General features: G+C 42.4%; 1 protein-coding gene, 1 non-coding gene and 1 pseudogene across 2 annotated transcripts in view; 1 reads left to right on the top strand and 2 right to left on the bottom strand.

Annotated features, from left to right (window-relative positions):
* Positions 1–16,923, bottom strand: part of STOX1 (storkhead box 1) — a 95,621-nt gene that overhangs the window by 7,805 nt on the left and 70,893 nt on the right. The window contains exons 2-3 of the mRNA XM_066348414.1: positions 5,020–5,172; positions 702–3,057 (exon numbers count right to left, since the gene is read on the bottom strand). Of these exons, the coding sequence (XP_066204511.1) occupies positions 702–3,057; positions 5,020–5,172 (2,509 nt within the window). The remainder of the gene's footprint in view (positions 1–701; positions 3,058–5,019; positions 5,173–16,923) is intronic.
* LOC136381080 (large ribosomal subunit protein uL6 pseudogene) lies at positions 6,527–7,298 on the top strand (annotated as a pseudogene).
* TRNAT-AGU (transfer RNA threonine (anticodon AGU)) lies at positions 16,590–16,665 on the bottom strand. The gene has a single exon. It is a non-coding gene; the product is annotated as a tRNA-Thr (tRNA).

Genomic DNA, 16,923 nt, shown 5'->3' with positions numbered 1-16,923 from the left:
GCCACATCCATTTCTCAACCTGTGTAGACCAGGAATATAAGTAAAAACTTCCAACCTCAGATCAGGCAGTGCTGGGTTTATAGCAGTTCCTTCCAATGTTTAGAAATAATTCGAGATTTAGTAAGAGTGGCACAAATTTTGGCTCTATATCCTATTATATAAGAGATTTTATTGTAACTTTATATAACTTTTTCAGTAAAATAAAGGCTGGCAGAATTGTATCAAATTGTATAAAAAATTTACTCAGGAGTCTCCCACTAGGTAGCTCAATATGCTTTTAATCTTAATAATCCCTGGCCCTGGCCAGTGGCTCAGTGGACAGAGTGTCAGCTCGGCATATAGACATCCTGGGTTTTATTACCAATCAGGGTACACAGGAGAAGCAACCATCTGCTTCCCCCCACCTCCATCTCCCCCTTTTCTCCCCTTTCCACTCCCGCAGCCAGTGGCTTGATTGGTTCGAGTGTGGCCCCGGGCACTGAAGCTTGCTCCATTGGAGTGCATCAGCCTCAGATGCTAAAAGTAGCTCAGTATTCAAGCGTGGGCACTAGATGGGGTTACCAGGTGGGTCCTGGTCAGGGTGCATGAGAGAGTCTGCCTCACTATCTCCCCTCCTTTCATCTAAAATAATAATAATAATAATAACAACAACAACAACAATTCCTCTGGGATGGTGGCTAATCAGTATTATATTCACTTACCGTGGAGAATCTATTCCACTATCTCCTGCCATGCTATAATTTTCTGTTCCTTCCAAGTGACTGTGTTCATGTTGGATATCCTGAGCCATCACTGGCATATGGGAAGTGTTGAGAAATTCTAAGTTTTGTGTGAACTGTTTTCTCATTTCCTGATTTCGATTACTCTGCATCCAGCTAGCTGGTTTCTTTTCTGTGTCACCAACAGAGTCCTGTGGGGTTTCAGCCTCAGAATTAGCTTTCCTTGTGCTGTAGTAATCAAATATACTTCCATCTGCAGATGCTGAGGCCTGTACATATTCAGCAACACTGGGTTCCTCTTTATAGTGAAAACTGGACTGGGTCCCTGAATTGAGGCCATAGCTTTCAGCAGAAAAATTAGGTTTTTGGCTTTCACTTGGGTTGGTGAGCCACCCGTAAGGTTTGTAACATTCATTTCCTTTAAGCAACTGAGGCTCAAACTTCTGTATTTTGCTGCTGTACTCAGTCAGAGATCTTTCAGTCACCTTTTGCTTTTCCAAATCATTCCAATTGCTTCCTCCAGTAAAGGAACACTGAATGTGGCCAGGCAGCATTTGACACAAATCTTCATTCTCAGAAAAGTCATCCTCATCTAGGTACAGTGAACTGCAGGCACCATCATCATCTTCCACTTTACTTTGATACAAGGCTAGGTCATTGTCAGAAAGTACTTCATTTTCTAAACTCACAGGCTCTGCTTCCTGCACAAATACCTTTCTCATGAGTGTTTCCTCCGAGTCTCTGTCTTGTCTCTCATGTCCCAAATGGTTCACACCAAGTGGATAATCCAAAAGACTAAGCTTTTGGAACTGGTGTGTTGTTTTATCAACCAATCTACAAGCAGAGGATGCTTGGTCTAAAGAGGAAACTGGTGATGGAAGGACATCCTGTGTTTCTTTTGCCTCTCCTAATGTGTCAAAGTGAGAATAACTTTTCCTTAAGACTTCAGGGATTACCTTGTTGTCTCTACCATGCACATCATATGTCAATATGCTTTCCCTGAAAGAACAGAATTGACTATCATTTTGCAAAACACTACATTGAGAGTAATTTAATAGGTGATCTCTAAATTCATCATTGATAGGTTTGACAGTGTTATTCATAGAAATAGGTTCTGCCCTCACTTTCTCATTACATTGTTCAGCATATGGCTGTTTGGCTTCCCTCTCAAAGATTTGTGAGGAATCGAAAGACCTTGACCTTTGGAAAGGCTTTCCTTTTGATCTCATCTGACTGGGTCTCGGATCAGCGGTCTTCTGGATGTTGTGCCCTTTGGTTATTGGGCTCCTTCGGTGAGACAAACCCTGGAAAGGATTACTGATTCGTTTTTTGTAAATCAAATGGGAACCTAGCTCTGATGGGTTCTCACCAAGAGGTTTTTGAACTACTCCTTCGTTTGGGCTTTTCATTCTGGGGGTAGGCTGTGTAGCAGGGAGCTTGGGGTGTTCCTCCAGTCTAATGCTTCCTGGCGGAGGGTCACTTCCCTGACTCCTGGCTTTGTGTCTATCCCTGTGAGAATGGCCCTGCCTTCGAGACTTGGAAGACCGGCCCTGCCTCTTCTTAACTCCTTCTCTTGAAGGATATTTATGCTGGACTGTCAGCATATCAGTGGAAGTGCCCTGGCTATTATATTTTTTCTGTTCATATTTTTGCATTAGAATGGTATGCTTGATTAAGTTGTCAACAGTCAGAATGGGATTAATTCGTTTGATTATCTCATGTTCAATGTCTCGTGGGATGTTGTCCAAGTTATCTTCATCTCGGACAGGCCATTCCTCCGGGGGGAACTGGGCAGAGAAACTGCTGTGCTCTGTTCTGGACTTCTCCTTTCTAGATACACTGCGCCAGAAAAGGCTGAAGCCAAACTTCTTGCCTTTTTCTCTGTCTTTTGTGTTTGGTAATGGTTTGGTGTTCTCAGAGACGTGATTCTCCTCAGAAACTGACACTGCTTGATTCTGTACCAAAGATTTGAATTCCCCAAGACCTTTCTGGCCTCTTCTAGTCATTTCTGCAGCAGCTGGTGGTTCCAGCGGATCCTGAGTGCACACATCAGGGAAACACTGGCAAGATGGGCAATGGGACATGGTGGCAGCATTTTCTTTGGCTAACTCGGCAAACTCCGCACAGCTCTCCATGCTCACCAAGTATGTGATACAAGCTGGTACCGTGTGACTTTCATCTGATTGGACTCTCTTATTTTCTTCGGGGCTTATATTTGTGATGAAATAAGTCTGAGGAGTAACTATGAAGTATCCTTCTCCGGTGTGATAAATCTTCCTTTCTTTAATCAGAATTCCCAGCGTGGTGTGGAGAATATCTTGAGATGGAATTGCAATGCCTAAAACAAAAGCATTTTATACTGGTAGATTCTGAATAAGAGACATTTTAATGAGTGAAATCAGTAACACAGAAATGACCTCACATTTGCTTGATAACCCTAGAGCTTATTATAACACAATTAATATATATAATTAAAATGCCAAAGAAGTTTTAACAATAATCAGAATTCAGGTCCACACAAAGACATATGGCTAAGCTGATAAGTAGAGGAAAATAATCTGAGTTCATTCACATACAAACACTAAGTTATTGAACCCATTATAAATTTAGATTTTGCCTAAGAAAAGCATTTTTATTTTTGAGACAGAGAGAGGGGTAGATAGGGTCAGACAAAAAGGAAGGGAGAGAGATGAGAAGAATCAATTTTTTGTTGCAGTACCTTAGTTGTTCATTGACTCTTTCTCATATGTGCCTTGACCGGGGGTCTACAGCAGACTGAGTGACCCCTTGCTCAAGCCAGTGACCTTGGGCTTCAAGCCAGCGATCTTAGGGCCCAAGCCAGCGACCATGGGGTCATGTCTATGATCACACGCTCAAGCCAGCGACCCTGCGCTCAAGCTGGTGAGCCCATGCTCAAGCCGATGAGTCCTCGCTAAAGCCAGCGACCTCAGGGTTTCTAACCTGGGTCCTTTGTGTCCCGGTCTGGTGGTCTATCCACTGTGCCACCACCTGGTCATGCAGGAAAGCATTCTTAAGAGCAAAATGGGTAGTTTTTGAAAACCAGTCCCATATCTTAAATCTTAAGAATCTAAACAGAAAATGAAAACCAGTTTATCTTTGGGTGAGGGTAAGCAACCTAACATTTGAACGATAGTGGTTTTTCAAACTGGGAAGGTAACTAATAATTTTAAAAGAAATTTTCTTTTGGCCTGACCTGTGGTGGCGCAGTGGATAAAGCATTGATTCGGAACGCGGATGTCATAGGTTCGAATTCCTGGGCTTGCCTGGTCAAGGCACATACAGGAAGCAGCTACTATGAGTAGGTGCTTCCTGCTTCTCCCCATTCAGTCTCACTCTCCCTCTATTTTCTCTTTCTTTCTCTCTCCCTCTCTCTAAAAATCAATAAATCAATAAATAAAAAGAATTTCCCCCCAAAATGGATTCAAAATTATATTTATATTGTGAAAACAATCTTCAAAATGTTTGTGTAAGTGAAACACTAGAAGAAAATACATCAATATGTTAATCTTGGTTTCTTTTGGGTGGCAATACTGTGAGTGGTTACTTTTCTGTATTTTCTAGGTTTTTCTATAATAAGCATATTCATTTTATAATGAGAAAAATAAAAAATAGTTTCCTACATTCACAAATTGGGATATCATGCAGCCATAAAAAGATGAGATAGAGCAATATATGCTGATACAGAAAGATCTTCAAAATATGTTTGTAAGTTAAAGGTGAAGCCTGACCAGTGGTGGTGCAGTGGACAGATTACTGACCTGGGACATTGAGGTCCCAGGTTTGAAACCCCAAGGTCACCAGCTAGAGCATATAGGCTCATCCGGCTTGAGCACAGGCTCATCAGCTTGAGCCCTGGGTCACTGGCTTGAGTGTGGGATCACAGACATCACCAAATGGTCATTTCTTAAGCCCAAAGGTCACTAGCTTGAAGCCCAAGGTTGCTGGCTTGAGCCCAAGGTTGCTGGCTTGAGCAAGGGGTCATTGGCTCTACTGTAGTCCCCCAGTCAAAACAAATATGAGAAGCAATCAATGAACTGAAGTGCCACAACTACAAGTTGATGCTTCTCATCTCTCTCCCTTCCTGTCTACTGTCCCTATCTGTCTGTCTGTCTTGCTAAAAAAAAAAAAGTCCATTAGAATGTAAAAGAATTTTCAAATATGTTGATGCCCTTTTCCTGGCAGGGCTCTAATATATAAAGTACTAGACGTAATAGAAAAGGAACTGGATAAGCTACCAAACACAGGCAATGAACTAATAGAGAAAAACTTGTCACTCTACCTGGGTAATGTTTCATCAAATGCTCCAGCAGTGAGTCCTGTGTTACTGCAACCCGAGCAGCATTCATGTCAGCTACAGCACAGCAAAGAACTTCAGCCAAAGGTACGAACTGTGACTGGGCTATTGGATTCATTTGCATGGGAAAAACATCACCTAAATTGGAGATTAAATAAAAGGAAAAGTGGTAAATTTGTTAAAGTATAAGAGATTTGGAATTAGTGAATGAAGAATATTTATAAAGCCTGAATACAGGTGGAATTGTTATTCTTTCATCCGTTTTTACTCAGAATCTGTTAACATGCCATACACCAGAGTAGAAACTGTATAAGAAGAAGGTTTACATTATAGTCCCTACTTTTAATAAACCTATAGTATTTGTCAGTACAAGAAAGAGTAAGTTAGCCTGACCTGTGGTGGCGCAGTGGATAAAGCGTCAACCTGGAATGCTGAGGTTGCCAGTTCAGAACCCTGGGCTTGCCTGGTCAAGGCACATATGACAAGCAACAAGCAAGCATTAAACAACTAAAGTGAAGCAACTATGAGCTGGTACTTCTCGCCACTCCTTTCCCCTCTCTTTAATATAAAATAAATAAAATATTTTTAAAAAGAAAAGAGTAAGTTAAAAAAAAAGAGCCTGACCTGTGGTGGTGCAGTGGATAAAGCATTGACCTAGAACACTGAGGTCCCTGGTTCAAAACCCTGCACTTGTCTGGTCAAGGCACATATGGGAGTTGATATTTCCTGCTCCTCCCCCCTTCTCTCTCTCTCTCTCTCTTTCTCACTCTCCTCTCTAAAATGAGTAAATTTTAAAAGAAAGAAAGAAAGAAAGAAAGAAAGAAAGAAAGAAAGAAAGAAAGAAAGAAAAAGAAAGAAAGAAAGAAAGAAAAAAAGAAAGAAAAAAAGAAAGAAAGAAAAGCTCCTGACCAGGTGGTGGCCAGGGGATAGAGTGTTGACCTGGGACACTGAGGACCCAGATTCGAAACCCTGAGGTTGCCAGCTTGAGCGTGGGGCCGCTGGCTCAAGTGTATAACATATAACTCCATGGTTGTCTGGCCAAAGGTCGCTGGCTTGAGCAGTGGATCCCTGGCTCAGCTGGAGCCCCCTGGTCAAGGCACTTAGGAGAAAGCAATCAACGAACAACTGAAGTTCCACAACTACAAGTTGATGCTTCTTATCTCTCTCCCTTCTGGTCTGTCTCTCTTTACCTCTCCCTCGCTAAAAGAAAAAAAAAAAAAAGGGTAAGTTTCCATACAAAAGGCAAAAACTCAGGTGTGACAAGCTTATATAACAATTCACATATTTCAAAGCATTTTTTATATTAGCTATCTGAGACAGGCAGGGATGGGATTATTATTTCTTTATTTAAAATATATAAAGCCATAGAAAGCTCAAGTAATTGTCCCAAGGTCTAAAAGCAAGTAAAGTGACAGAAATGGGTCTACTGACGCCTAATCCAGTATATTCATCATTCCACACTTTCCTAAGTGGAATGATTAAGAAGATTTGAACTCTCTTTGCCACATCTACTGCAAGGATGAAGACCATTCTCAGCAATCAGACTGTCACATCCCAGAAAATGTTGACATCACCCTAAAGCACAGTTACTGTGAAGGGCCACAGAGGCACCCTGTGGAGGGATTCAATCACATCAATGTAGAACTGAGTCTCCTTGGGAAAAAAAAGAAGAGGCTTCCGATTGACAAGTGGTGACTGGCCACTGTTCACATGGTCTGCAGTCATGAACAAAGCATGACCAAGGGTATTACACTGGGCTTCCATTACAAGATGAGGTCTGTGTATGCTCACTTCCTCATCAATGTCATTATTCAGGAGAATGGTTCTATTGTTGAAATCTGAAATATCTTGGGCAGAAAATACATCTACAAGGTTAGGATGAGGTCAGGCATTGCCTGGGCAGTATCTCAAGCCCAGAAAGTTGACTTAATTCTTGAAGGAAATGACATTGAACTTGTATCAAATTCAGCTGCTTTGATTATGCAAGCCACAATAGTTCAAAACAAGCATATCAGCCTAACTGTGGTGGCCTAGTGGATAAAGCGTTCACCAGGAGTGCTGAGGTTGCTGGTTTGAAACCCTGGGCTTGCTTGGTCAGGGTACATATAAGAAGCAACAAGCTGATGCTTCCCATCCCTGCTCCCCTCTCTCTCCTTTCTCTAAAATCTAAAAAAACAAACAAACAAACAAAAAACAAGGATATCAGAAAGCTTTTGGATGGTACCTATGTTTCCAAAACAGGAACAGTTCAGCAAACAGGCTGATGAGTAAGATCCAAGACAGCGGTTCTCAACCTGTGGGTCGCGACCCCGGCGGGGGTCGAACGACCAAAACACAGGGGTCGCCTAGGCCGGGGTCGCGACCCACAGGTTGAGAACCGCTGATCTAAGAAGTTCAGCCATAAAAACAGCAAGATGCCAGATATCTCAGATTTCTTCATGATATTTTGAAGATGCAATAAAAACCATGTATTGATTGGGGGAAAAGAAAAAAAGACTTCAAAAAAGAGCGAGCAGAAATGTTCCAATTAGCAAGAAGATGTGGAGCAAAACCATGGAAGGAGGAAAGCACAAGCTTTGTAAAAGCATGAATAGTTATCCTTCCATGGACATAGTTTAAGAGTTGTATCAGAAGAAAAAGGAAGACCAGTGGTTTTCAACCTGTTTACACTTGGGCACCGGTGAAAATAAGAGAATTATTTAGGGGGGATTTCAGGCAGAAATCACTCTGAGCATAGGCAAATTCAGCTAAGATCATTGGGTTTATAATCTTCATACAAATATCCGAGTAGTTAACTCTTTCACGGACCAGTACGGAATTTATGGCAGACTGGTCCGGGGACCAGAGGTTGCAAAACACTGATCTAGACCATAATGTCTTTCCTACTTGCCAACTTATTGTATGTACTTTTTGTTTTCTTTTTGTGACAGAGACAGAGAGAGGGACAGATAGGGACAAACAGACAGGAAGGGAGAGAGATAAGAAGCATCAATTCTTCGTTGCGGCACCTTAGTTGTTCAGTGATTGCTTTCTCATATGTGCCTTGACTAGGGGGCTACATCAGAGTGAATCACCCCTTGCTCAAGCCAGCAACCTTGGGCTTCAAGCCAGCGACCAAGGAGTCACATCTGTGATCCTACACTCAAGCCAGTGACCCTATGCTCAAGCCAGATGAGCCTGCACTCAAGCTGGTGACCTTGGTACTTCAAACCTGGGACCTCTGCATCCCAGTCCAATGCTCTATCCACTGCACCACTGCCTGGTCAGGCTGGGGGTACTTCTTGCCATTACTAAGGTTGAGTTTTAGAATCTGCTATACATCCAAGGGAATCCCTCAATTAATTAGAAATAAAAGAATAGGACTCAGAAAAGAGATCTGGGAATCAATTAATGCAGTAATCCCCCCAACCTTTTTTGGGCCACGGACCGGTTTAATGTCAGAAAATATTTTCATGGACCGGTCTTTAGGGTGGGACGGATAAATGCACAAAATAAAATTATGTGATCGGCGTAAAAACTGTGGTATTTTTAAATATAATTGTCGAACTTATGAGACAAGCATCAAGAGTAAGTCTTAGACGGATGTAACAGAGGGAATCTGGTCATTTAAAAAAAAATAAAACATCGTTCAGACTTAAACATAAATAAAACAGAAATAATGTAAGTTATTTATTCTTTCTCTGCGGACCGGTACCAAATGGCCCATGGACGGGTACCAGTCCGCGGCCCGGGGGTTGGGGACCACTGAACTAATGGAGATGAGATTTGAAGCTAAGGAGTAGAATCAACTCTTTAATAAGGCAGTAAAGAAGAGAGCCAAGGAACACTTAACTAAGGGATTAATAATGCACATTTAAGAGATAGTAGAGCCTGATTAGGCAGTGGCACAGTGGATAGAGAGTTGGACTGGGATGCAGAGGATGCACCTTTGAAACCCCGAGGTTGCCAGTTTGAGTCAGAAATACAACATAGGGGATTCAACATTTATATATCTTATGAAGTGATTACCACAAAAGTAAACAAATCTACCACCAACTAGGAAGACAACTTATCTTTGTTTTCTCCTTAAAATTAATACAACTATAAGCCAGCTGCATTATGGAGGACATTCTAAATCACATTTAACTCTGCTTTGGAGCTCCTCTCTAGATGAAGCCTAGTTTTTCAGTATATTTCCGACACAGTGTTGCTAAGATACGTCTGCAGGTACGGAAATCATCCCGAGTTTCTTGTGCAGGAAAGCAGAGTAAACCCTGACATGGGAACATTTCTGATTGCAGGAATTATTTTCAAGCTACAGCAACAGTTTGTTTCGGTTACTTTAGAATTTCTTGGCTTTTTGGAATGCAGTAACTAAAATACAAAAATTAACTTTGTGTAGAAGATCCCACTTACAGATTTCACAATAAGAGAAAGCCAGCCCTTTGGCATTATCTGTAACCACTATGGATAATGGAAAAGAACCCATAAATCCAGGCCTGTTGTGGACCTCTGACCCTTGAGAAGGGAGCAGGGATCGGAAGGCTAAAAGAGGATGTGGGGCACAGAAAACAGTTCGCAACAATGCTCTCTGTCTACACAGTCTTGTCCTCCTGGGTGCTGCAGAAACGGGAGAAGTGTTTAGGCTGATAAGACTAGTTTCACAAAAAAATGTCAACAAAGCGAACTCTACAGATTTGGGCCTGTTACATGTAATGCTCCCTTTTCTGCAAAGAATGTTTTTGTTAACTTATCGATCAATACCTTGCTGCACTTCCAAAGGATTTAGGTGGTATATAAAACAATTTTTTTTTATTTTGAGAGTACGTTTATTAAAGCTGGGATAGTGAAACAAAGAAGGGCCTAGGATAGAAGAAGCAACAGGGGGCTAGGTGGGGCTGCTTTGTCTCTCTCAAAACATTATGGGCAAGAAATGAGCCTACATTGGGAAGTCAGAGAAAAGGGAGCCTTGCAAACAGGTTCAGGGGGTTAGCCCAGGACAAAGTGCCATTGCCCATTGCTCCCCTGGTTGCAAGTCCTGGAGACCCTTAGAGCTTAGGAGGTGCACACCTGTGGAAAAAGAGGAGGGGGAAAGGAAAGGTACGGGCAAGCACCTGGGAGGGAAAATGCACTATAACATTTTTAAAAATTTCTAAGTTGTGATAAGGCAAGTTATAAGTTTTAAAACAATTGGTTTTTTGCCCTGGCCAGGAATAGTTCAATTGGTTAGACTAGGTGTGGCCAACAGTTTTTGCCCCCGGGCCAGATTAGAAAAACTTTTTTCACTAGCCGGACAAAATATTAAAATTAAAAAATGTTAAATACAAAAATGATTCATTTAAGTAAACAAAATTTTATTATGTAATTTGTTTATGAATAAATGTAAGTGAGTGAAAAAAATTTAATATACAATATTATTTTAATAAAAATATAATTACACACAGTATAAATATCCAAACTGTATCACAATCAATCAAAACAATATTTAATTAATAGAATGAGCTTGAAGGGAAATAAAACAGTTATTTTGTTTTACAAACAGCCTGGACACGTTTTCAGTTACCAACTGCAGCTATTGTCTAAGCTACAATGCCACTTGATTCAGCACACTTGACCACAAAAATAACAAGTTGTTTGACCTTGGGTGCCCACTGGCAAACTCCACCTAAAAGAATGTGGGTTTCACATCGCTGCTAAACGTCAAACAGTTCATATCGAGTACAGACGAGTACAAAAGTTGTAAATCTTTATAATGAAAATTTTTTTTTAAATGAGGAAGTATCACGAATCCATTTGACCAATTATTGGAAGTTAACCCTAGATTAGTCACACGTGGAATTCTTTTTTGCGTATCACTATCTTCTTCAATGTCTCAATTTCCAATAATCAAAGACGCTTCCACTTCTCAGTAGCTGATATTTTAAAGTAGCAGAGAATATTAAAAATTTAATCGCAGGCCACATAAACTCATTATGCGGGCCAGATCCGGCTGTGGGCCATATGTTAGCCATGCCTGGGTTAGACTCTAACCTCTAACCATGAGAGCATTATCCCAATACACCAAGGTTATGGGTTCAATACAGGAATCAACCAATGAATGCATAAATAAGTGGAACAACAAATAGATGTGTTGAGCAAATCAGTTTGTAAAATTTGTATTTTTTTAGTTTGCTCCCTTTTATTGGTAAAAAATGGTGCTGAGCAGCCACATGTGTGCTTGCCCTCAGAGCAGGGTAGTTGACTGCAAATTGCGGATTGCATTCGTGTTTGGAAAGGGCCATTGTTTTGCTAATATTTGCAGGAGGAGAGGTTTTCCCTCACAGAAATTTTTGAAAAGAGCAGAGGAGTAGAAGGAAAGAAGCTATTGATATGTTTTGCAGGGAGAGCAGAAGGAATGCAGAGTGCTGAAGAGAGAAGCCATGCTTGCAGAGTGAGAGCAGAGAGAATGCAGGGTGCTGAGGAAGAAGCCATGTTGTCAGGGAAAGAGAAGGTGTGCAGATGGGGAACCAGAGCTGAGGGGCTTTTGTGAGCTTCGCTGAGACTGGTGGAGGACTTTGATTCTAGGAGGAACCGGAGAAGATTCACCTGGTTGTGGAACTGGATAATGTGTTAGGGCTTTGTGAGCTCTGAATGAAGAGGGAAGTGTTTTCCCCATGTGTTTGCTCGTCGGCGGTGTGTAAGGACCAAGAGAAGATCAGAATATCTATATAAAATAATAGGATATAGGCAGGGCACTGATGGAACAGGGAACTTAAGGGTTACAGGCAGGTCCTGCTCCTGTTCTGTTAGGAATACCATGCCCAAGGTCGTTCAAGAAGCAGAGACAGACAGGGACCCTGTGAGGCTGAGAACAAAGAAAGACAAACGTTTGCATTCCATTGGTTAAAGACCCTTATCAGAAGTTTATGTTTGGAGTTCGCCAATGAGCTAGACCCAGCCCCTGTTGCTATGCTATGTGCAGCCCCCTTAGCGAATAGGTAACCGCCACATCTGCTTCTGTATAATGCTTGCTTACTTAGGATATATAAGGAACTAGCTGTAAGCGCCAGGCGTGATTCCCATTTGTAGCTCCTTGTGAGTAAGGTGTCTCCGGACACCTGGGAATTCGCCCCTGCGCAGGTTAAACTGGCCAATAAAGAAACATCTATATTCCTGAAAGTCTCTGACGTCTGTTATTGTACCCGGTGCATGCTACAGGTGCAGACTTTAATAAAGGAATGGCCCACCATTTTTTGGCCCCACTGTTTCTTTACCATCTGTCCAAATCCAATGAAAAACCTACATGTGAATGGCCTCAACGGCCACGACTGCTGGCCCTACATGATGTTTCTCTCTCAAATCAATAATAAAGCTCTGGCCAATTAGCTCAGTCAGTTAGAGCAGTGGTCCCCAACCTTTTTTGGGTCACGGACCGGCTTAATGTCAGAAAATATTTTCACAGACCGGCTCTTAGGGTGGGACGGATAAATGCACAAAATAAAATTAAGCGACCAGCGTAAAAACTGTGGTATTTTTAAATATAATTGTCGAACTTACGAGACAATTGTCAAGAGTGAGTCTTAGACGGATGTAACAGAGGGAATCTGGTCATTTTTAAAAAATAAAACATCGTTCAGACTTAAACAGAAATAATGTAAGTTATTTATTCTTTCTCTGCGGACCAGTATCAGTCCGCGGCCTGGGGGTTGGGGACCACTGAGTTAGAGCATCATCCTGAAACACCAAGGTTGAGGATTTGATCCCATCAAGGCACATATGGGAAGTGACCAATGAACATACCACTAAGTGGAACAACAAATGAATGCTTCCCTTGCTCTCTCTAAAATCAATCAATACATTTTAAATTTTTTATAAAGAAAATCAGTAATTAAAAAAATTTAAGTTACCATGAAGAGAATTTGTTTTTAGTTATTATAATTATCTATTGGATTACTTAATATTTATCTCCTCCTTAAACTATAAATTCCATATAAATGAAGACCTTTTATTCCACAATATTCTTTCCAGTATTGGGCACAAAGTTGGCACTGAGTAAATATTTGCTATGAAATTGTTGGCCCTGGCCAGTGGCTCAGTGGATAGAGTGTCAGCCTGGTGTATGGAAAACCCAGGTTCAATTTCCAGTCAGGGCACACAGAAGACACAACCATCTCCTTCGTCCCTCCTCCCCCTTCTCTCTCTCTTCCCCTCCTGTAGCCAGTGTCTCAACTGGTTCAAGCATGGCCCAAGGGACGGGGGATAGCTCCGTTGAAGCACATCAGCCTTAGGCACTAAAAATAGATTGGTACTCAAGCAATGGCCCCAGATGGGGTTGCCAGGTGGATCCTGGTTGAGGCACATGCAGGAATCTGCCTATCTCCCCTCCTCTCACCTAAAAAAAGAATTGTTATAAAAAGAATAAGGTTTTGTTACTGTAGGCAGTTCATTAGGTATTAACAAAAGAAATGGGAGAAAACTGGTGAAGCCTGATTAAGTCAGGAAATAACAGCTTCACAGACACTATAGGGCAGGGGTCGGGAACCTATGGCTCACGAGCCAGATGTGGCTCTTTTGATGGCTGTATCTGGCTTGCAGACAAATCTTTAATAAAAAAAATGTTAAAAATATAAAACATTGTCATGTATTACAATCCATTCATTTCCTACCACTTACGTTGCGGATGGCTGGAGCCAATCACAGCTGGCCTCCAGGACAACACCAAATTTTTATTGGATAATGCGTAACGTACATGGGTCGTTGTATAGCTCTCACAGAATTACATTTTAAAATATGTGGTGTTCATGGCTCTCTCAGCGAAAAAGTTTCCCGACCCCTGCTATAGGGAATAGCCGGAATCACTCTGCCAAACATTAACATCCATTCCAGGATGACTGGCTTTTCCTGTCACTCAGGGAACAATTTATCTGTTCCCAGGATTAACTGGAGAGTGGGAGAAGGAATGGTTAACGGGGAAGTTCCTTTACTAAGCACATGCACAGTAGAAACCAAATGACAAGCAGAACTATGAGGCATGTGCAGGGAAATGGTGTCCATAAAGGAGAGGAAACTACCCTGGGAAAATCTCAAAGATCAAACAGGATAAGGACACAAAACTCCAGAAGATCCAGAAAAAGTATTGGATAAGGGGAGGGCACTAGCACAGTCCCAGGAAAAGCCAGGAAAGAGATGGAGTAGTTTAAAAGAAAGCCTGCCTCTTCCCAAATCCAAGGTAATATAATTAAAGCTAAACAAAGGGCCATTTTGGACAAATACCATATGATCTCACTTATGTGTAGAAACTAATGAACCAATTAACCTGTCAAAAAAACCCAGAAAAACAGACATAGGTACATGGAACAAACTGACAACTGTCAGAGGGGAGGGGCTTGGGGGACTAGATGACAAAAGGTGAAAGGACTAAGCAAAAAGAAAAAAAACACACACACACACACGTTGTAAAGTACCATTCCACCAGGTTTACGTAGAGACACCAAGGGCAAATGAATTTTTAGAGTTTTATTAAAAGGAGAAGATTTATTAATAAGCCGGCTGCATATGACAAACACAGGGTATATCTTACCCAAATCGTGCCGTCTTGAATACAGCCCAGAGGCAGGTTATATACCTTTGATTACACACAGGTTGGCGTGAAAAGGAGCAGGAGGCATGAAATAATCATTATTAAGCTTATAACATTCATCTATAGCAGGGGTAGTCAACCTTTTTATATCTACCGCCCACTTTTGTATCTCTGTTAATAGTAAAATTTTCTAACTGCACACCGGTTCCACAGTAATGGTGATTTATAAAGTAGGGAAGTAACTTTACTTTATAAAAATTATAAAGCAGAGTTACAGCAAGTTAAAGCATATAATAATAATTACTTACCAAGTACTTTATGTCAGATTTTCGATAAGTTTGGCAGAATAAATCTTTATAAAACAACTTACTGTAGTTAAATCTATCTTTTTATTTACACTTTGGTTGCTCCACTACTGCCCACGATGAAAGCTGGAACACCCCCTAGTGGGCAGTAGGGACCAGGTTGACTACCACTGATCTATAGGATCTATAAAAAAATTCCTACATATTAAAACTTATAAGGTAACACAATAGTGAAAAATGTTGTTTTATATATTAAAAGACATTCCCAAATCTTTTAGTGTTCATCTGCCATCCCTTCGTTTAGAGGTATATACATCAATCACGTTTTCAGGATGGGAGGGGGAGTTGACATGGTGTCAGGGGATAAGTGTTTCTGAATGGCCCATTAAAGAAAGAAAGAGGAGAGAGGAAAGGAACTGCTTAATCCTCCCTTTCCCTGCACCTGGCTAGCTATTCACCTTCTTCCTCAGGTGTGGGGGAGGGAGGGAATCCAAGTCTCCTTTCCCCTCTTCATTTACAATACAATGCTATCGGCCATCCTGACCTGGTGTAAATCACACACAAATATAAAAAAATCATATTTTCAAAATCTCTCTGTATGCTTAGCCTACGTTATAAAATGCCCTTTAAGCTTCCTAGTAAAAAGGGGGGTTTCCCACACAGTATGTCTCTGCAAGCCAGGAAACTCCCACATTCCTCTTCCCTCACTCTTTATAGAAAGGAGGGGGCAAGAAACCTAACTCTTTCTCCTAAAAAATTAAGCCCTGGCCGGTTGGCTCAGTGGTAGAGCGTCAGCCTGGCATGCAGAAGTCCCGGGTTCGATTCCCGGCCAGGGCACACAGGAGAAGCGCCCATCTGCTTCTCCACCCCCCCCCCCTCTCCTTCCTCTCTGTCTCTCTCTTCCCCTCCCGCAGCCGAAGCTCCACTGGAGCAAAGATGGCCTGGGCACTGGGGATGGTTCTTCGGCCTCTGCCCCAGGCGCTAGAGTGGCTCTGGTCGCAACAGAGCGACGCCCCGGAGGGGCAGAGCATCGCCCCCTGGTGGGCAGAGCGTTGCCCCCTGGTGGGCGTGCCAGGTGGATCCCGGTCGGGCGCATGCGGGAGTCTGTCTGACTGTCTCTCCCCGTTTCCGGCTTCAGAAAAATACAGAAAAAAAAAAATTAAAAGTAATTTTTCCATTCTTTGGTACTTTACCACACACACACATACACACACTACACAGACAACAGTGTGGTAGTAGTCAGAGGATAAGGAGGGTGGGTAGTAGGTGGAGGTAAGCAAAGGGGGAGAGATGCACATTGAAAAAGACTTTGGGGTGATAAGCGCAAAATGAAGTGTGCAGATAAGGTTTTATCTGGTTGCACATCTGAAACCTGTTACCAATAAATTCCATTTTTTTTTTTTAAATTCTTTTTTCATTTTTCTGAAGCTGGAAACAGGGAGAGACAGTCAGACAGACTCCCGCATGCGCCCGACCGGGATCCACCCGGCACGCCCACCATGGGGCGACGCTCTGCCCATCCTGGGCGTCGCCATGTTGCGACCAGAGCCACTCTAGCGCCTGAGGCAGAGGCCACAGAGCCGGCCACAGAGCCATCCCCAGCGCCCGGGCCATCTTTGCTCCAATGGAGCCTTGGCTGCAGGAGTGGAAGAGAGAGACAGAGAGGAAGGCACGGCGGAGGGGTGGAGAAGCAAATGGGCGCTTCTCCTGTGTGCCCTGGCCGGGAATCGAACCCGGGTCCTCCGCACACTAGGCCGACGCTCTACCGCTGAGCCAACCGGCCAGGGCAAATTCCATTTTTTTAAAAGGCCCATCTCTGAGGGTGGCAGCTGCATAGGCTAAAGCATATTGCCAGTCCTCGCCCAGGTGCCATCAAGTGTTGTGGCAGATTTGCAAATAGGAAAATGAGGCACAGAGAAGTTAAGTAACTTGCCCAAGGTCACACAGCTAAGAATTTTGATGTCAGGTGGAAACAGACTGAGCTGGACTACTGGAGCCTCTGGTGCCTGAAGTGATGGCATTGTAGCTCTGGGCCCTGACTTTCCT

This window comes from Saccopteryx leptura, chromosome 9, assembly GCF_036850995.1.
Source record: "Saccopteryx leptura isolate mSacLep1 chromosome 9, mSacLep1_pri_phased_curated, whole genome shotgun sequence".
Classification (NCBI taxonomy): Eukaryota; Metazoa; Chordata; class Mammalia; order Chiroptera; family Emballonuridae; genus Saccopteryx; species Saccopteryx leptura.
Note: the sequence above shows the minus strand (reverse complement) of the source record. Positions and strands in the feature narration are given on the sequence as shown.